General features: G+C 36.8%; 4 protein-coding genes across 5 annotated transcripts; 3 read left to right on the top strand and 1 right to left on the bottom strand.

Annotated features, from left to right (window-relative positions):
• Positions 1-3,993: 3,993 nt before the first annotated feature.
• Positions 3,994-9,487, top strand: LOC124327871 (kinesin-like protein KIF14). The gene is made up of 10 exons (XM_046786895.1): positions 3,994-5,357; positions 5,420-5,579; positions 5,676-5,880; positions 5,961-6,090; positions 6,153-6,518; positions 6,699-7,019; positions 7,078-7,416; positions 7,473-8,198; positions 8,268-9,044; positions 9,108-9,487. The coding sequence occupies exons 1-10, from the start codon at positions 4,392-4,394 to the stop codon at positions 9,267-9,269; spliced, it is 4,152 nt and encodes a 1,383-aa protein (XP_046642851.1). The 5' UTR covers positions 3,994-4,391; the 3' UTR covers positions 9,270-9,487.
• A 760-nt stretch (positions 9,488-10,247) lies between these two features.
• Positions 10,248-14,165, top strand: LOC124325913 (protein lin-9 homolog). Of its 2 annotated transcripts, XM_046784481.1 has the most exons (13): positions 10,248-10,272; positions 10,445-10,508; positions 10,827-11,044; positions 11,116-11,287; positions 11,344-11,480; positions 11,538-11,749; positions 11,905-12,040; positions 12,126-12,296; positions 12,631-12,744; positions 12,809-13,156; positions 13,216-13,422; positions 13,488-13,679; positions 13,867-14,165. In XM_046784481.1, exons 2-13 carry the CDS (start codon positions 10,490-10,492, stop codon positions 14,119-14,121), a joined length of 2,181 nt encoding a protein of 726 aa, XP_046640437.1. In that variant the 5' UTR covers positions 10,248-10,272; positions 10,445-10,489; the 3' UTR covers positions 14,122-14,165. The 2 variants fall into 2 exon arrangements, with proteins under 2 accessions (XP_046640437.1, XP_046640438.1); XM_046784482.1 differs by lacking the exon at positions 10,248-10,272 and having other exon boundaries at positions 10,426-10,508; positions 13,216-13,401.
• Positions 14,166-16,279: 2,114 nt separating this feature from the next.
• LOC124327790 (centromere protein K-like) lies at positions 16,280-17,841 on the top strand. The gene is made up of 6 exons (XM_046786787.1): positions 16,280-16,625; positions 16,699-16,968; positions 17,041-17,167; positions 17,229-17,394; positions 17,459-17,530; positions 17,603-17,841. The coding sequence occupies exons 2-6, from the start codon at positions 16,731-16,733 to the stop codon at positions 17,777-17,779; spliced, it is 780 nt and encodes a 259-aa protein (XP_046642743.1). The 5' UTR covers positions 16,280-16,625; positions 16,699-16,730; the 3' UTR covers positions 17,780-17,841.
• A 447-nt stretch (positions 17,842-18,288) lies between these two features.
• On the bottom strand, positions 18,289-20,349 carry LOC124327649 (cytosolic Fe-S cluster assembly factor nubp1-like). The gene is made up of 10 exons (XM_046786640.1): positions 20,178-20,349; positions 19,899-19,949; positions 19,737-19,837; positions 19,582-19,671; positions 19,448-19,517; positions 19,340-19,371; positions 19,180-19,270; positions 18,829-19,072; positions 18,556-18,764; positions 18,289-18,484 (listed from the first exon to the last, which is right to left on the bottom strand). Exons 1-10 carry the CDS (start codon positions 20,197-20,199, stop codon positions 18,459-18,461), a joined length of 936 nt encoding a protein of 311 aa, XP_046642596.1. The 5' UTR covers positions 20,200-20,349; the 3' UTR covers positions 18,289-18,458.
• Positions 20,350-21,132: the final 783 nt, after the last annotated feature.

The raw sequence follows: 21,132 nt of genomic DNA, 5'->3' as shown, positions 1-21,132 counted from the left end.
TGTTGCTTTACCAGGGTCGTGACCGTGCCGGTATATTTTTTGTCTCCCGTGGGGCTCTTTTTAATTTTTGCCCATCCCGGTCAAATCCGTGTTTTTTTTAATCTTTTCATCCCTTGTAAAAAAAACTGCCCATTTAGCTCCGGGTTCCATTACATGTTCCATTACATGTCTTAGACATGTAATGGAGTAAAGTTATGATTTTAAGTTATTCAGCTTTAGCCGTCGCCGCTAACACAACCAAACGAAATTTGTATGAGTTTGGGTGAACTATAGCGGAATCAAAATAGAAAAATAGCTATATTTAAAGCTGAATAGCTTATAGTCTGATCAGAACAGCCAAAAATGTCGTCATCCGCCAGGAAGGCAAGGGAAGAGTGATAAAAAATGGCGACTATGCTGGTTGGGAAATTGGCCAAATCAGCCCTTTACTAGATTGCTTATAACTCAGCCAATCAAATACGGAAAAATAATTCCTTTTTTATTTGCATTTAGGGGTGGCCGAGTAATTTTTGGGAGAATTTTTTGTGGGGGGGGGGGGTTCGGTTTTCCCAAAAAGCGATATCGAAGACCCCCTCCCCCAAATTGTCAAAATTTGAAAAAACCCAAACTTTAACAGAAAATATCTTGCGAACGGCAGAGAATATTTGACTTCTGAAAACACAGGCGAATTCGGAGTAGAAAACTGGATAGGCCTGTATTTTTCCAAATTTTTACGTTCCATAGCGAAATGGGAAAAAAGGGTTCCGGGATTTTTGTGCGCTTGAGTAGTGGATTGCTTGTTAAAAGGTCAAGATTGAACTACAAAAATACATGTAGTTTCAAATTGATTTTAATGTTAGTAAAAATTAAAATTTGGAGGGAGGGGTTTAGGAGAAGATTAAAAAAGTTAGTAGAAATAATGTTCATGAAAAAAGTGTGTTGCAATTTGTTTGAGGTCAAAGTACTATTCTGACCAGACAACTAATCATGATAAAACATATTGGCAAAGTAATTTTACAGTCTTAAACATTATTATCTTCATTATTTTTGTAGACCAATAAAAAAATTTTAAGACCAGTACATCTCTAGGAATAATGAATTTACGGAGGGACCGTCCGCCATAAGGTCCCTTGTAAACTTGTAAGCTTTTGGTGTCTTGACGAAATGTTAAGCATAGCTAGTCCATCACGATTTATTTTATTACAAGAACGTCGTTCATCAAATAACATTCAACCTTGGCAATATGATGAATAAGAGCATAAGGAACATTTAATAGATGTAAAAATAATTTGATTTCCGTAAATTTATTTCATTATAATACTTTTTGCAAATTTTACATTATATATTGTATTTTTTAAACAGTAAACGCAAACATTTTCGAAGATGTTTTTTACTATACAGTCATGCGTGCTAATTTCTTGAGCAAGCAAATTGCTCTATATGTTTTTATTTTAAATTAACGGAAGGTATAGCTGAGGAAGCTTACTGTTCCTCTAATTTTTTTCGTTCTGGTGGGAAAGTTGAAAGAGGGAAAGGGAGGGAAGAAGAGAATGGAAAAGCGCAAAAAAAATCTAAAAAGGGGGAAAGGTGTGCTTTTTAGTATACCTTCCGTAAATTTTATATAAAAACATACAGAGCAATTTTCCTGCTCAAGAAATTTACACTCATGACTAGATAAACTATAAACACAAATAACAAAGTTCATGAAGAAAATGTGATGATGCGACGTGCTATCCGTTAACAATTATCTTGACTCTTTGTTTTTTCTTTGGCGCGAAAGAAAATAAAGGGATAGGAGCGGAAAAAAGGGGAATAATAAAATTTCGTTTTTAAACTTGAAATGAAACCAAGAAAATATCAATAAAAAAATTGAAAATCAGACCTGAAATAAAGCTAACGCAGGCAAAAAAAAGGCCAAAGTGGCCTAATTGCATAAGGTCCTCTCGGCTTTCCAAAGTATTTTAAAACAGGCCAAAAGTACTTCAGAAAACAAAAACAAAAATCTGTACACACAAAATTTGTTTAAAAACTGTAGTACTGAAAGGACTGCAAAAACAGCGTTTTTGCATAAGGTCCTCTGCTTCCAAAGACTTTCGGTAGGTACTGTACGTCTGTAGGGGAGACTGGAGTAAGACGGGGCGGTTTTCGTTTGCCCCCTACAGTACCTACCGGCGAAGTTGGTACTGCGTACCAACTTCGCCCGTTTATACATGGCGTCTTATGGCACTACGCAACTTTATTTTTTATTTTTTTATTAGCAACCTAGTTGCTGTAGTGTTAAGATTTTTGGAGAGGGGGGTCACTACATAACTGTTAACATGAAAAAAATACGCCCCCCCCTCTTTATGTACATTTCCCTACCCCCTGGAACTGGCGCCATGCGTAACCGCTTCGCCGAGCAAAACTTTGGGCAGTTGCCATGCTTTTCTTATGGCGCTACCAAAAAAAGGGCCCTGTTTTAAAAAAATCATAAAAAAATAACCGCTATACCTACGCACTTCTAGCTTTTACTAAAAGATGAAGACTAAGTTTATCTACATTTTAAGTAATTCAATAAATTTTTTTGTTAAAGTTTAGGGGTGTAACAAAAATAAAAAGAAAAAAACGGCAAAATTTTCCCCGAATGATGAGTCTCTCTAGTGGTAGGCATAGCAACTTCTTGTTCAGAGACGAGAAATTCAGCGTAACAATTCAGTTTCTTTTTTAACTCATAGATGTCAATGCTCTCATGTTATAAAAAAAGGGGAGGAGTTAGGGGAGGAGCAATGGGCGTAGCTACATCATCCACAAGAGTCTTCAAAGCCCCATCACAGATAAAGACCACTGGTTGATTCTCTCCATAATAGAATTAAGCAATTAACATGGGCAACTGTCGCCAACATTCTTGCTACCCTTCCTCCGATTTCTCCCACCCCCAAAATATAATTAGTAAAAAGTAAACTAGGTTATATGGGCTTTAAAACTAGAGTATTTGGGGATTTTAAGGCTTTTTCGTTATTATACAGCATTAATTTTAAGATGGCGCATACTGCCATAAGCATGGTGTATTAGTATGGTGGGGGAACTTTTGTTGGAATCGGCTATCTCGAATGAAGCCAGTTTCCGGACAAGAGGCGGAGCTTAGTGAAAAGTAAAAATTCTTAACAGCCAATTGCAGGGCTGGTCACCTATTGTCGGTGCCCTCTATGAACCAAAATACTAATCTTTTGTAAAATAATTCGTCTGTAAAATAGTATATATATTTACATTTTCGTGTGCAGACATTAACCGGTTACTGCAGTGGTTAGCGTCACGAGCTACGACTCTAAGGAAGAAGGGTTCGAACCCTAATTACATCATTTCTTTTCTTTCATATTTGTTGTCTATTAATTTTGAAATAATTTAAGCTGGAAAAATAATACTTAATTAATGTTATTGACTCATTTTTTACGATTTTATAGCTTTATAAGTACATAAGCAAAGTGCAATCGGACTTAGAAAATTTTCAAACCGTTTATAGCTCATAGTTCATCCAATTGTCCACCAGGCAGCGCTGATCATAGGCGACCACTGGCTTCAGCCGAGATAGCCGATTCCAACCATAAGTTCCCCCACCATACTAATACACCATGCCATAAGCGCCGTGTTAAACACGGCGGAAAAATGTCGACGCGGAAACCGATACTAAATTCATTTAAAAATAGTAAATCTACATAAAAAACGTTTAAATTTTAAAAACACATTTATTAACATATCAGCTTTGATTTTTGTACTAAAAACTATAAAATATTTTCAATCAGACCACCATTTCCCATTTTCAAATTTTCAATTGTAAATTTATATTTCATCCCACCGTCTGATTTCGTCCGAATTTTTTTACACTTTCTTAAAAAGTAAGTATAAATAGTGCTCATTTAAAAAATTTCTAATTCTCTATGGCCCCATGTCAAAATAAGATACAAGTTGGGCAACAATCTTTTCTATACCCCTGATCCAATCCAAGTCTCCCCATTTTAGCAATTTGGGAAAATGGCATCCCTGTACATTAAAATCAAACCCGTGTGAGCGCCAAACAGCAGAAGACGCCAATCTCGTCAACGGTTTTTTCAAAGTTTCAACTGCTGGTTTCAATCAGTTTCTCTCTCTTTCAACTGTAGTGCAAGAGTGCAAGACTAAGCGTGAAATCGTTCAACTGGAAAATTGGTACTATAGGCCTAACTACCCGTATTTTCACAAGAAGATATTTTTAAACAGTGTTTAAGGAATCATATAGAAACTTCAAAAATTTAATTAATAGTGAAAATCTCGTGAATATTCTATTTCCAAAGTGACAGTCGTCTATAATGCGTGATTGTCAACGTGTTCCCACTGCCAGAAGTAAACAAATTTGGACAAAGAACTAAGTGGCAAGAATCTCAAATAGATATTTAAAAATGAAAGGTTCAGCATCTTCTGCAGGGTCAAGATCAAATCAGAACCCACGATGTACTACCACATCATCTTCTTCAACAAAGACACCACTTGAAGGCCACCTCAAACCAAAAACACCTGCATTAATAACACCAAGCCCTAAAATAGAAAGAATGGAACGAAGAGAAAAATCTAATGCTCTAGAAAATGTACAAAGAGATCTCTCTACAAGGTGTGGAGTCCAACAGTCAAACAAATTGAAAGTTCCATTTACCATGAATGAAAGACACTCTACTGGAAGTCCCAAACTAAGCACACCTATTAGGTCTGGTCCACGAAGCTCTGAAATATCTATGTCAACAATTGTGAGAACACCTGAAGTTTTTTCTACAGTACGTTTTGAAACCCCAAAAAGAAATCTTGCTAGTGAACAGGGTGGCTCTGGAGTTGAAACCAGCAATTTAGTAGTTGCTGTAAGAGTTCGTCCTCAAACTGATAAAGAGAAAACTGAAATAGAAATGAAACCTGTAATTAGTGTAAAGGGAAATGAAATGAGTGTGCTGACAGATTATGGGCAAACACACTCTTTTACTTACGATCACTGCTTTTTGTCAAATGCCGCTTTTCATGACAAACAACATGATCAAGACAAAGTTTATGAAAGCTTGGCAAGGCCATTACTTTCTCAAGCCTTCAAAGGATTCAATACCTCGTTATTTGCCTATGGACAAACAGGTTCTGGGAAGAGTTTCAGTGTGATGGGCAATATTGGCAGTAAAAATGAATTGCATGTGGAGAGTGGAATTGTACCACGTTTTTGCCGCGACCTTTTCCAAAAAATTGAACCACTTACGAGGAATCCCGCTGATAACTTTTCAATTGAAATTCAAATAAGCTATTTCGAAATTTATAAAGAGAAAATTCAAGACCTTTTGTGTCCTGCAAGTAAATTAGGAGGAAGCTTGCGCGTTCGTGAACATCCACAAAATGTAAGAAAATTATTTTTCTGTATTCGTCTCAAAAATTTTTAAATGCAACTATTTTTGTACAGGGTCCATATGTAGTTGATCTTTCGAAGCATGCAGTTAATTCGTTTGAAGAAATACAGCGTTGGCTTGTGGTTGGAAACCGGCAACGCGCAACTGCAGCAACATCTGCAAATGAACATAGTTCACGTTCTCATGCTATATTTACCATCACATTAGCACAAAGTAAGATATATTTATTTGAAGGAAGTCTAAATATACTTCTGATTTTACAGGACGATCATTAAAGCAATTGGTTAATTGCCAAATTCTTTTATGTAGGTCAAGAAGAAAAGTTAGATGGTAAATCGCACCAAGTTCGGAAGCAGAGCCGCATAAATTTTATTGATTTAGCTGGAAGTGAAAGGGTAGCTTCTTGTCAGTCCGTTGGTGATCGCCGAGAAGAAGGATTAACTATCAATCAATCGTTGTTGACTTTGGGACGAGTTATCACTGCTTTAGCCGAACAAAATTTCGTACCCTACAGGTTAAAATTATTCAAAATTTATATTGAATTCCATCTAAAATTTTTCTGTGGAACTAATTTTCTATCATATTTTAAAACAGGGAGTCGGTATTGACTTGGCTTTTGAAGGAAAGTTTGGGCGGTGATTCAAAAACAGTAATGCTGGCCACTGTTAGTCCATGCGCAGCTCACATAGAAGAAACGTTAGCAACCTTGCGTTACGCTTGTCAGGTTAGCAACATTTTTGGTAACTTATGTCTCTGAAAAAATGTTTAAATTGGAAAACAATGTAGGCTCGTAAGATAGTCAACACTGCAAGAATTTGCGAGGATCCCAATTCCGTTCATATTCGTCACCTACGTGATCAGATTAAGCTGATGGAAAATCGTTTACATGAGGCCAATGCTCGTTCGTCGGATGAGACAGCTGTAGCGGGTAGCAGCGCCAACGAGTCTTCCTCGCGTGTTCAACAACTTGAAACTGAAATTCAGTGTCTGAAGAGTCGTTTGGCAGATGTCGAATGTCAAAAAGATATTTCTTGGCAAGAAAAGGTGACTCAAGCTGAAATGAAGCGAGCTGAAGCGGAAGAAGCTCTAGCGAACTTTGGTATTTCCAGTGTAAAAGATCCTAAAAAACCCTGTCTAGTCAACGTAAATCAGGTGAGCATCAGTAATAAATTTTAACTGCACTATTATAAACTGTAGGCTTACTTCAGTTTTTTTTTTCTCTAATTCATCCTATAACGATTACATTATATAACGAAATTGCAACCTTGATATTTTTAGATATTTGTATAAAATAAATCGCGTGTCATTTTTAATGGAATGCCTTTTTCGTAGGATCCGTTGCTGTCTGGAACTCTTTTCTTCCCCTTGAAACCGGGGCAAAATTGGGTGGGTCCTCCAGTTTGTTCGGTTGAGCTACCAGCTATCCAGTTAACCGGTGTAATGATTGAAGATCAACATTGCTGCATTGAGCTCTCTGGAGATAACCTTAGACTGACTGCAAACGCGGAAACGTATGTAAATGGACAGCTGGTTACTTCAACTGGAGTAGATCTTCGCCATGGGGATCGAATTATTATTGGTGGAACCCATTATTTTCATTTGCACAACCCAAATGATTCCCAGTTTCAGGGGAAGAAAATGAATAACAATAAGGTAATTTCTTTGATCAATACTAAATATATTTGAGTGCTTACACATTTCACCCCAATAGGTTTCCGATTTTGAAAATGCGCACGAAGAACTGAGAAACTGTCAAGAAAAACGCTTGCAAGTAGCTATCAAAGAAGCCCAAGAAAAGGCAAGGGTTTTGTTGATAGCCGAAATGGAAGAGCTCCGCCAAGAAGCGGCTTTAGAAATCTCTTTGCAACGCCATAGTTATGAAGACGAGATCGCGTCCCTTAATCGGGTGTTGCAAGAACGGCAATCCAATGATATTCCTTCGCCACTCCTCGCTTCACCTTCTACATCGAAGTCTACGAACTTGGAAGAAATTGAATCGCTCCTTCGAGATACACAAAGAAAACTAGCTCAACCAACAAAAAACTCTGAAGTATAACCCATTTTTTGTGTGTTCTAACAATCCTTATAATCTTGTTTTAACTCCAGGAATCCTCGTTTGTGATTCAATCCATGTTAAATGAGACCAATGCCATTTGTCGACGATTTCAACAGCCTTATGCTTTCGTTCGGAAAGAGGCGCTTACGGAAGACCTACAGCCATTGATATGCGTTCAAGATCGGGATCGCCAGCTAGTAATGCACTGGAATGTCGATACACTGCGGCAACGTTTGGAAGCGCTGCGAGAAGCCGTCGATGAGACAGGGGATTTTCCCGTTGATGCTATTTTCGAGAGAGGCGATGTGTGGCAGTTGGAAGACGGCACTTCTGCACTATTCGTCCCTGCCATCAAAGAAAAACTGGATAAACTGCTTAAACGTCACGACAGCAGTATGAGCGTTCTTGATGATAGCCGATTCAGTTTCGATTCTTCTAGACGCTCCAGCTTACTTTTCTCAAGATCCCCAACGATCAACACTGGGACAGCTGACACATGTAAAGAACTGATTCACAAGTTGGGTGACGGCGACTTGAATTCCACATTTTGTGTTGCTGCTTCTTCCCTTCAGCGTGTGCTGGATATTCCTGATCGCACATACACTTTTGTCATTCCACTCACTGTCCACGCCCACACACTATTAGCCATTTACCCAGCATTAGTCAGCTTTTTCGTTCACAAAAGAGACGTACCATCAAGTATCCGAGCCAATTGGATACAGAGTACCAAGGAACTTGGACGTAAACTACAAAATTCCCTAGAGTTCGTCATGCAGGTTCGTTATTCGGTACAAGTATAAAAATAAAAGTTCACAAATGATTTAAGTTTATTTTTTTATCATTAGGGTATTTCACTGGACTCTGTTGGTCTTTTCAACGATTGGGTCCACCGAACGCAGGACTCACTCAATTCCATTCTTGCTAGTTACTGCGAGCTCTCTGTCGTTTTTTGCAACGAAGTTCCGAATTTGGACGTTATCACGTCTGCAACCGCATTCACGGGATTTGTTTCAGCTCAAACCAAAGTGCATCAAGCAACCATCGGTCTCGCTGACGATGTCCGGATGAAAATTGCGCAGCTTCCAGATGAAAATTCGATCGATTATCTAGACAATTCCAGTTTGATGACGAGAGATTCATGGCTAGTGAAAGCTTCTCACGACGTCATAACACAAGTTCTAATCCTTCTTGAACAGTTTACGGAAAACATTGACAGTAAATTTTGCGAAAAGGACGTCGCTGCCATTCACTCGAAATTTCATCAACGAATTGATATTTTGTTGCGCATGGCGAATACTGTCGAAAACTTGTTGTCGTATCTGGAACTGGCCGATCTGACCCAAGTGAAACTGTGTGCCGCAGCATTGGAAGTTCAGGCCACCGCTTACGCAAATCAAATGGGTGTCTCTGCAGATATAACGTCAGTCTTGTGCGATGTTTCATTCGCAGTAAATTCGGTGCACAAAATCGTAGCAGAAAGAAGACGAATGACAGCTCTGAGAAGAGGGCGGGACATAAGTTATAGTCCACTCCCAGCGCGGCTACTAGCCTCAACACCCCGCAAGTCCTCACACTTTGATGACGTTATTGAATCCGAAATCAGCAATTCTACATTTGAAACGGTATAGTAAAATTCACGTAAATTTTAAAAACTGAACCAAAAAATATGATGTCATTTATTTTAGGTGGAAAGCGATGAGTCCTTGGAAGAAGTGCCTATTTCACCGTCAGCCATAAAGAAAGCATTACTTTTTCATACTCCTTCGAAATCGAGTTTGAAACCGAACGGAAGCTTAAAACGCCCACATAAATCTGTTCGCTTTAATGTTTCAGAGATGTCACTTTGAAGATAACACAAATTCCTGAATTAATGTATTTGGAGCTTATGCATTTCACAATTATCCGTAATATAAGTCTAAATGTGCTTTTTTAAAAAAATTCTCCTACTTGCATGTCAGATTTTCCATACTAAGTCTTTCTTGGCGATATTGTGTATTATATTTCTCGCGATCTAGTTTAGAACTACCATTTTGTTTCGTCTGAAAATAAACAAAACTACCTATCATTTTGATGCGTTCCTTAATTATGATTACCGTTTTCAAGGGAAATAATATAGGACAGCTATTACTTGCAATTCTTCTTACAAATATGAAATATTCGTAAAAAATGTCTGATTTCTTGATAATGTCTAGCGTGAATGTCTTGAAAATTTCAAGAAGGTCATGCCAGACGGAAGGGTTCCCGGTTCCCCCTACTTCCAGGCCTGCGTCTTTCGAGAGACAATGCGAACAGAAGTCTAAAAAGCCGTTAAAGTGTGTTAGGGTTAAAACCTCGTGCAGACTTCAGCCTTTTTTAGCGTTTTACCTATTACGTATGACGTATTTTCGGTTTAAGCAACCGTAATATAGAAGACAACTGGCTTTCCGTTGGGAAGAACCGGTTGCTTAAACCCTCTACGATAAGTAAAACGCTCCCAAAAGGCTGTGGGCGGAACGAGGCTTTAACACACCGTGGGTTACCTTCTAATACACTATTGCATAACAAGAAGGGGAGGAAATATGCAAACTACGTCTAATTTATCGTTTAGAAGGCACATTTTAATTTTTAAGTTGATAGATTTAAACATCCTAAACAAAATTCTAGGACCTTCAAGTGTACTTTTAAAGGAAGTATTTATTTAATTTCATTTATTTGATGTGACGGGGGTATAAAATAGCCACAATAATTCAAATACAAAATAATCTAAAGAAAGTTCTCTTTTTATGTCCACAGCTCTGGACATAATTCATTTGCAGTGCTTAATGTGGAAATAAAAATTTGCTGTGATTCGAGAGTGTTAATAGCTATGAGGTATCCAATACCAAATGCAAGCTACAATTTAAAATAGTAATAAAATATTAGAAAAAGGATTTAGATTATTATAATTTAGAAGTAAAAAAATCACTAAATCAGCAAGAAAAATGTAATATTTTATTAATTTTTTTTTTTGGTTTACAATTCGTCAATGCGGCAACGTCCCAAGCTTGACGATTCGAGCGATTCTGAAAGTTGAAAAAACTGCTTGAAAATGGCGGATTTACTTGAAAGTAAGTTATCTTAACTGCAAAACGTAAACAAACAATTAAGCTTTGACGGTTAATTATGTTTTTTCTTTAAACTCAGTTTGAAAATCTTTTGTAGTTTTAATAATTTATTATAAATTTCTATCTGATACGATTTGGGTTAAGCTCTAGAACGGCTCCTTACTTGTTTATATTGTTACCTCATATTTGCTTAAGTTTGTAATTTCTCATTCAACCAATTGTTATGAAAATTGAGCATTAATAGATTTTCCAAATCAATTGAAGTACATTGTGTTAAGAGTTTTACTTAACTTTAATATTTATATTTGAAATTCTGTATAGCTGAATCTGCAGAAGCTTTACTTTCATTCAAAAATGGAGGATTCAAAGTGAAAAGAGAGCTTGATTTTGGAGATGACTCAGAACAGGCGAATCAAGCAATGACTTTAGGCCCAGAAATGTTTGGATTAAAACGGATCAGTGATGTAAATTCATCCTCTAGTTCAAAAATAACTGGGAGTACCACTTCAAATCCAATCACATTGAACAGAAGAGGCATTGTAAGTGAGACTATTTGGACTTTATTTGATTATATGATGTAATAAATTGTGGAAACTAATTTTCATTTTAGCCAGCAAGAATTCGAAAAAAGAATCCATTGTTCTTTGATGATGATACTATTGTCAACCAATCTACTAATAAATCTCCAAGGAAATCCACAAAATCCAACAGTGGTGTTAGTGGATCATCTCATTCAAACCAGTTAGCACCTCAAGTTACCACTTCAAAAATAATAAAGAGAGGTGAAATAAATTATTTTAAAAAATGTAATCATGATTAACAGTAAATTGTGTTACAGGCCACACAAGATCTGCACCTGGCAGTGCAACTGGTACTCCGGAACGTCGCAGCGGATCAAATGCTTCGACGCCGCTCAAAACTACTAATCGAGTTAAGGCAAAGCTAAAGAAAATGAAGGTTAAGCCAGCTTTTAAGGTAAAATTTTTATATATTAAATATTGCCAATAATTGTATACTCATCATTTGTATTAGTTGCCAGAAAAGCAGAAGAGTGAACCTTTAGTTGTTGGACGTCGTGCTCGGAGTATTGTGGCCGCGGCCGCTTTACCTTCGGTTGCAGCAACAACGGCTGAGCAAGAAGCCGAAGACTTGAAAAAACTTGGTGTCCGCTTACGCAATTTACTTAAGTTACCCAAAGCGCACAAATGGGTCTGCTATGAATGGTTCTACAGTAATCTAGACCAGTACGTTTTTGTGCCATTTATTTTATACCTTGCACGGGGAAAAAGAAATGGTTGTTAGTTGTGTGTTTCGTTGATTTCCTTATAATTTGAAGCACTCCATTTTGCTGTAACAGTTTTTTTTTTTTAAATAATAATTATTTATTTATTTATTTTAGAGCATTGTTTGAAGGCGACAATGACTTTATGCTATGTTTACGAGAGTCATTCCCCAGCTTGAAATTACGACAGCTTACTAGATCCCAGTGGTGTACCATCCGTCGTCTTATGGGAAGACCAAGACGTTGTTCTCAGGTGCCTAAATTTTTATTCATGCAAATGGCTTGTCCAGTTTCTAACATTTTCTTATCCAACTTTTCGCCCTCTTGATTCATTTTAGGCATTTTTTAATGAAGAAAGAGGAGAATTGGCCAAAAAAAGACAGAAGATTCGTTTAGTTCAACAGCGCAAAGTAAGCGATATGGCATCTCTTTGTAGGGATTTGCCGGATCTTATCCCTATGCCTTTGGTTATCGGCACCAAAGTGACGGCCAGACTTCGGCAACCACAGGTACTCTTTAGCACAATACTTCAGCTATTTACTTAAATTGTTATCGATTTTGCGTCAGTCGACGGCAATCTTGTGTGATCATACCAAGATGCGCGTTGGTCTAATGAAATGCCGAAGTATTTTCGATTCCCTTAGTATATATGAGATGATTGCCGTAGTTATTCTAAGTGTTTTAAGATAACAGCGCAAGAGTTTGAAGTGGGTAATATAGCTTAATAAAAGAATATGTGGAGTTTGACGTTAAAACTATGACCTAGTGACTATAATTATTTGTGATTTAAAAAGAAGGAAAATAAATACGTAGTAATTATTTATTTTTTTCTTCCCATTAAAGGATGGATTGTTCGTTGGCCAAATCGATGCCGTAGATACGTCCAATAATACATACCGCATCACATTTGATAGACAAGGATTGGGAACGCACTCTGTTCCGGATTACGAAGTTTTGGTACGTGTAATGTTCGTCTTGACAACGAAAGACATCTTCAACTAAAAACAAATTTCTTTGTTAGTCGAATGAAACAGTAGACATGATTTCGATATCGAGTTTGGCTCAACGGTTTCGCCCTCGCCCAGCTGTTTTACCACCGACCCCCGCAATAATACCACTGATGGCTTCACAGCAGCAAACACTAACAATCTCGAGTCAACATCAACAGCCCATTAAACAGTCTTCCCTTGAAGTTGCAATGCCTACTTTATCTTTAACTTCACATGTCAGTGGCACACGAATTGGACACACTTCTCATTCTGATTCTTCAAGTTTAGTCAGCGATCCTGTCTTGGGATCGTCTAATTCAAGATTGACACCACAAGAAACGACGTTTGGCTCCTTGCCCATCCACGTTCTGACACCAATCGTAAGTCCTTTGAAAATCTGCGTATTATTGGAAATTTGTAACATATATTTGTTCTATAGGTACGACTCTCGAAGATTTTAAATATGAAAAAAGATAAGGTTAGAAGACTGAGAGATATGAATACAGAAGTTGAACGCCGAGAGTCAGTCGGCGAAACTGTTGCACCCGATTTTCAACGACGCTATGCTCGTACCATCCTTGATTTGGAGGAATTGAATACGGAACTCAACAGCCTCCTAGTTAAGGTCAGACAACAATGCCATGAGGTATTTTGTTACTTTTCAATCTGAAATAGTCACATTAATAACTCTGTGGAATTTTTATCGTTTAGATTGCTCCGGATTCAGAGCATGGTCTATCCCCATTAGCTGGGCCAGATAGTATTCGCCAACTGTGTTATCAAGAAGCTAGAGATTTGGTTGAAACTCAGTTGGATACTCGAAGTGGTTCACATCCAAATGTTACCTCTGCCCCGATTATTGCACTTGTCACTGGTCTCACATCTTTAATGCTCCAAATCAAGGTATTTGTAATGTATTTATTCGCTCGTGGTTATTGTTACTGCGAGTTTTTATTTGCTAGATTTTTTACCGATATTTTTAGTTGATGATTTATAGTTAACTATATTGTAGTAAATTAAAATCGATAATCAGATTGTCGTTTATGTAAACTGCAACTCTTTACTTATTTCAATACTTTTTTTTTTTCAGTGCCTTGCGGAAAGTGAACGCAACGCTTACGAGCTTCAAGCTTTACACGACTCCTTAGATGAACTGCGGAAGTCCTTAGACAAATCGAATCTAACTTCTCTTAGGAACCATGTTTTAGTTCACGTGCAGCATATCCAATCTGGATTGTGTAACTTTGACCACATGACGCCGTTCAACGGTACCGAAACTAATGCACCTGCGGTCACCTCCACCACTAGGAACCTACCTTTACCCAATGATAACGATAACCATTAACTATTGTTGAAACAGAAATAAATTAACTCATGGCGTAGAAAAAATTTTGTTAGACATGTCTCTGAAACCTCTCGTTTAACAGTAAAAAAAATCTTCAATCAATTCAAATGTAAATAATGCGAATCAGATTGTCTAGTAAAATACCGAATGATTTTCAAATGTTCAGTGAAAGACATTTTTAAATTACAAAAGATACACACATAATAAAAATATTCATTTAACAAAATTTTTGATTCCCTTTATCATTAAACTCTTTAATGAATATAATACAGAAAAACGCATTGGGTTAAAACACAAATATAAATATAGCAAATATCTTTTTTTTTAGGAACCAGAAACGCCCTTTAAAAAAATCAAAGTTGGAGGAGAATTCATGCAATTTTAAGGGGTGTTCGACCGAACCGAGCTCGTTTGAGTTTATTCTTTAGTAGATTACTCCTTTATTTGCACTTTGATTGATGTAATTATGAAGGCATCTCCTAGGAATGCGAGGTTGCAGTAGGAATATGTAATAAGACATTAAATACAAGCAGGACAAGATGTTTTGTAACTATATTAGGATAGAATCCAATGAAAAATACTGAAATAATGAAAATTAGTCTAATACTATTATGGTGCGACCTTAGGTGTACCGGTGGGGGCTTCAGCCGCCACCCCACGTCGCACTTCGCTCTTAGCTTAAATTTTAGCATTTCCTCAATGAGTTTGAGAGATTAAAAAATGATGTCTCTTTGGTGTGGCTGCATCCCCCCCCCCCCCCCCCCCCCCAAGCAGCGTCTTAAATCAAGCACAAAGCTCATTGCCATAAAACATTTAATTTACATCGCTGTGATGAACTCTGCGTAATGATGCAGAAAACATGAAAACATGAGATGTATTGTAAACATCCAATACAAAATAATGAAATGCAAATAAGACGCTCATCTGACTATGTCTGGAGGGCATTATGGGACAATGGAAATGTTTAATTTTACTTCCCCCAGCATCGTGTCAATTTTTTTTACAGACAAAACTCGATAAACAATTTTAAAAGGAATTGCTGGTTGGTTTAGATCAAATAATAGTTATCAACCTAGTTTTTTCAAATCATTTTCGGCATCGCCGAGAGCAACGCGGATTTTACAGTCCATCGCTGACATTGACGGCAATTCGCAATTCCCACACGTTTTGGTTTGGCGGCTGGTCGAAAGGGCGCTCGAAATGAGGATAGGACAGGCCATCCTAAACTCCATCTGCTGTAAGGCGATGGTGATCTCATGAACTGCGACAAATTGTTCTAGGTGTCGCATTAATCGAAATACCCTTAAAGCATGGATAAGTTTTTAGTTTTCCCCCTGAAAAATATATATATATATTTTGTTTTACCGAAATAATTGGTTTTTTCTCTTTTTGTCAGCAAAAAGAGAAAAATTTGCCTTTTCCTTGTTCTTTTTCTTTTTTTCCCATTTTTCCTTTCCTATCTTATGTTTTGTCATTTCGCGCCCAATCAGCGTACAGCGTTTTAAAGATGCTGTACGCTGATTGGCCATTTTGAACACAAATTTGATGGAAACGCAGGATGTTAGACTGCTCCATTGAACATGGTTAATTGATTTCATTTTAAAGATGTTTTGTTGTTGCAACTGGTAATACTGAGCATTCACGCTTGTTTTATGGGAAAACCCCAAATAATACACGGAATTGAAATGCAAACAAAAATTGATAATAAAATGATTCTTTGCTCTATCTTCACAGCGGTTAACGGAGTTCCTCCCCGTTAAGCGTTAACCTAATATTAACACAACATAAACAGAAAGTGAACCACAGAGTGTAATGCTAGTAAGTTATTGACATAAATTTGGACTTGGGATAGTATGATATATATGATAGATCGATTCCATTGATTGTAAAGGAAGAAACCAACGGCCATGGTGCAACGGCTGACGCTGGCCTCAAAACATCAATCTTCTTATTAGGAATTTAGGACTACGATAAGAATATCTTGGACGTTTCAAAACCTGACAATTCTTTCAGTTTTTCTTATCTTTGTTCAAACTAAGAATACAAGTTCAATTTGTAACAATTAAATAATATTGCTGAATATTTTTTGCTCTTCGGATCCTCCATTTGCTTTTTTTTTTACTTGACAACGTAGCATTCGAAGCAATAACAGCGCGACCGCGACTGCTTGGAAATGTTACTGTTTGAATAAAATAGGGATTGGCTTGGCACCGCATAAAGAAATTGGGCGCGAAAAATGGCATTCATTATTGGAGGTAACCGAAGCATAACCCTTTGGAGTGTATACCGTGTGCTAGCAAAGTTAAAAAAAAGCTGCCCCCTCCTCATCTAAGTCATCTTGTTATTGAGTTCGAAACGTTTTATTGGAAGTGTGCTTACCCTCTCATTCTCATATGACTTACGAGTCACGACTAGAGAACATTCAGAACACATACACAGCCATACGATTTGTATATCGCTTCCTTGCTCTCAGATTTTGAGTGTTAACTTCGTTTTAAATACTGGTAACAAATAAAAACAATATTTCAAATATTTTTAGATTGATACACTATGTATAAATACCATCCTATTATACAGTGGAAAATTTTAGTTTTGTGCATTGATTGGACATGGCAAAGCAAAATGATGATCTGCGCGAAGCTTGTTCGAAACTGAGAGAAATTATCACTAAAAACCAGATTCGATTGGATGCCATACAGAAAGAAATTGAAAAATCTAAGAAGCCTAGTTCGACAATCAGTAATTTACAAATTCAACAAGCTGGTCCTATTGCAGCATTCGAAACAAGGAAGCAGGGTCTAGCTTCCATGCAAGAAGGACTTACAGTGTCTGATTGCCAGCCCAATTGTAAATTACACACATTAAAGTTTATGATGGTTGTTTTACAAAATACAAATTTTTTTTGTTGTTTCTGCATAGTTCCAGACAATAAGATGATTTTGATTAAATTAGCTAGATTGTGGCAATCACGTTCAAAAACAGAAATCCAAGAGCTATTAGTGGAAGAAAAACTAAAGCAGGCTTCACTAAGGGCAGAGAGAGAGAGGTAACAACTCCTGTATATTCCCTAAAATTTCATTCTGATTTGCTAATGACTTTGTATTCAGAGCTGTGAATTGTTTAAATGAAAACAAACAATTATTAGAGGTTCACTTAAAGGAGAAAAGGAGTCTTGAAAATAAAGAAGAAGAGCTTGAGGAAGAGAGGGTTTCAGAACTGAAAGAAAAATTGGAAAACGCGAAAAGACAGTATGGGGAAATGAAGAATAATTTGGTACAATTGACTTTAATTAGTAACTTAGCACACTGTAAAACTAACCAGTCATTCTCTTTCATAGAAAAAAACAGTTGGAAAATATTTTCCTGAGCCAGAAATCCCTGGATTCACTGGAGTATACTCTCTTTTGAATGCAAGTTTCCTCTTCTTCATCTATCTACATTACTCGAATTCTAAGTTGACGTACACACTATATTTCTTATAGGACTTGACTAAACGCCTTTTAAACGGAGAACGAGATGCGTACGTTGAAGTACAAAACACTTGGCCTTATTACTTGGAAACATTGGAAGCAAATGGAATCATTGAGTACCACCCGACTGATCGCTCAAAAGTAAGAGTTATTGATTTTTCGGATGGTCGACTTGGTAAAACTGATTGATTCAAAAAATGTTTCAAATTTAAAAAAATGTTTCAAATTACAAATAAATTGCTAACACAGCCCTTCAGTTTTCCGAAGATTTTTTTTTTTTTTTGGTACGGGTGACCGGAAAAGTGCGTGATGCTTAAATGAATGATTAAATTTGGTTCAAAACTTTATCAATGCTACAATTCACATCCGATTATTGTTACCTCTACAAAGATTATTGCAATTATTGTTGGAAAACAAATGCCCCCTTATAAACTAAACCATGCGACAGCGTAGGAAAATTATTTTAGACATGTCTTTGAATCATCTCAACATAGAAAAGAAATCATAAATAGTTTCAAAAGTAAATAAAGCGAATCAGATTGTCTAGAAACATACTGCACATAATGTTTTTCGAATGTTTAGTGAAAGACTTTTTTAAATCACAAAAGATATATACTCAATTACTCATTGTCAAAATTATTTATTCGAAATTTTTCAAAAATTTTAAATTTCTTTCATCAGTAAACCTATCTAGTGTATATAGTGTAGATAAATGTATTGAAGTAAAACACATTACAGCAAATCCTTTTTTAAGGAGCGGAAACACCGATTTTCTGTAGAAAAATTAACGTTGATGAGGTTTGATTTATTTCTTGGTTGCGGGTGCACCAAGGAACCAATTGGCTCGGTGCACCGAGCTAGTTATAAATCACTCCTTGATGTGTGCTTTGATTTCTGTAATTATGTTGAATTAAATAATGAAGTGCCAGCATACTTGGTAATGATAAAAAAACAAAACAAAAAACCTTTAACAAGCTGAATAAATGCTGAAGCAGTAGCAGAATCTGAATATTCTTCGAAGAAATCGATCCCCTCGTCACATGCTTGAGTAAGACGATGATCGAGCGGAATTTGACCAAGGAAGGGCAAGTTAAATTCACTTGCCATCTGACGAGCACCCCCTGTAGTGGCAAGAAATATTTCGCTTTCTTTACTGCACTTGGGACACACAAACCTAAAAATATGAGCGGACATTAAGAAGAAATAGCGGGAATGTGAATTAAAAATTGAAAGCTTACCAACTCATGTTTTCAACTATACCAATTATTGGAATATTGACCTTTCTGCAAAAGTTTATTTCTTTGCGAACATCTAAAAGAGAAATCTCCTGGGGTGAAGTGACGATTATTGCCCCAGTAAGTTGGCAAGGAAGCATGTACTGTGCAATGGATAAATGTTCATCAGATGTTCCTGGCGGCGTATCCATTAACAAGTAGTCTAATGAGCCCCAATCAACTTCACTCAGGAACTGTTTGATCAGACCTAAATTAACACATACCACCACACATTTATTTTAAAGTTATTGCTGTCATAAAGTAACATTACTTATTATTACTGTAATAATAATTTAAAAAATTAATCCAAATTACCATTTTTTTTTGGTCCTCTCCAAATCACTGCATCATCAGGACTTGCTAAAAGTAGTCCAACAGACATGACAGATAAATTTTCACCTATGTACTGAACCCAAGAATTGCAATAAGTAATATTAAAGTAAAAAAGAACCATAATGTAGAATTATAAACATACAACAGGAGACCAGCCAGAACCACTTTGGTGAACTAAATGAATAACCAATAATAAATAAAAAGAATTATTATTGGTAATAAATGACTACTTCTCTTTTCCATTTTTTACCTGTTTCACCTTCAACTCCCATAATGCGAGGGGCTGATGGACCACAAATATCAATATCCATAACAGCAACCTTAAATCAACATCAGCAGTTGGTAATAACAAGAATTAATATTAATTTCAAAGTAAGATCATACATTTTTGGTGAGATCCTGAGCAAACACTCTGGCTATCATACTGGTTAATGTGCTTTTACCTACTCCGCCTTTGCCAGAAAGTACCAATATCTATATTGGTATAATAAAAAATAATGTGCAAAGTTTGATAACATAAGTTGTTAAAAAGACCTGACCTTGTGTTTCACATTCAACATGCGTTCCTGAATACCAACCATTATTTTAGGATCTTCTACTGTAACTTCACCAGAGGCACAGATCTTTTGATTTGGACAACCTTTACAACTCAAATTCCTGATTAATTTTGGTGTGCTGGGTACAAGATATGATATTCATACCATCACATGTAGATGCTTTTCCTGCAGCTTCACTCTGAACACCAGGGCAATCTGATAAGTAGAATATCGAAAACAATAAATCATACTATTTAGATCGAGACTTTTCAATACTGAAGCTCCAAAGAACTCGTAAATTTATAGTACAAAAAAAGGGAAAGCAATTGGAACTGCTCTAAGGATTAACAGATCTTAAAAAATCTTAACTAATACGTACATCTTTATAAATACGTATAGGTAAAAGGAACAAGAAACTGAAAAGATTATGTATAAGATACTAACGTTCCGGTATTTCGTTTTCCATTTGTATCGTGTAGGCTTTATCGTGTGCTTGCTGTCTCGTTTATGGCAGAAAGTGTTGTTTGCCGTTGTTGATGTTGTGTTCATTCACAAAATTTTTATCAGAGCTTAGAATAAGCCTCTGGTTTTATGTCGAAAGTCGAATGTCGTCTGTTACAGGTTGCCAGGTTTGGGGAAATTTACACACCGGCCTTTCCACATCTTGCAATGGCAACGCCGCCAGAGCCATTAAGGGCGCCGCAATGCAATGGCCGGTGTGTTAATTTAAATCTTAATTTAAATTTCGCCGTTCAAAACTTCATACCGGCAACTGCGCTCAAACTTAGGTGTTAAATGTTTCGCATAGGTTCAGCCGTTTTCAGTACAAAATAAATATTTATAAATTTTTAAGCTTAGTTTAATTTAATGAGCTAGTACAAACAATTAATTTTACATGCGATTCCGAACCTTGCTGATTAAATATTATAATTAAGATAGAAAAGCAAGCTTATCAGCTCGCCGAATGGATAGTCGTAAGCCAGTTAAAAACTGTCTTAAATGACAAATTCAGGACCTATTTTGTATTCAAAAGTGACGTTACGTTGTTGAGTGACAAAGGCACACGAAAAGCAAATTTGTGAGACAGCAAAACAGTAAGAAAATAAAACAAATTTATTCTGGGTTATTTTCAAACCATTGATCTTGTGTAGCCTGACACAACATATTTAGCCGTCTCTCTTCCATCTTTCTAGCAAATAACCCATCACCAGTCGATATTTTCAATGCTCTTTGATAGTCAAATGGCAAGACGGCCAAATCACTAATATGTCTTACCCTTGAAAGAGCCACGAAAGTCAGGCCGGCGGTTTCTTTGGGACCGATGTCTACAACAGTTTTGCCTAGAGTTTCTCCTTGAGATTTCCATACGGTCATCGCATAAGCCAGGCGAAGGGGAAAC

This window comes from Daphnia pulicaria, chromosome 2 (assembly GCF_021234035.1).
Source record: "Daphnia pulicaria isolate SC F1-1A chromosome 2, SC_F0-13Bv2, whole genome shotgun sequence".
NCBI classification, from domain to species: Eukaryota; Metazoa; Arthropoda; class Branchiopoda; order Diplostraca; family Daphniidae; genus Daphnia; species Daphnia pulicaria.
Note: the sequence above shows the minus strand (reverse complement) of the source record. Positions and strands in the feature narration are given on the sequence as shown.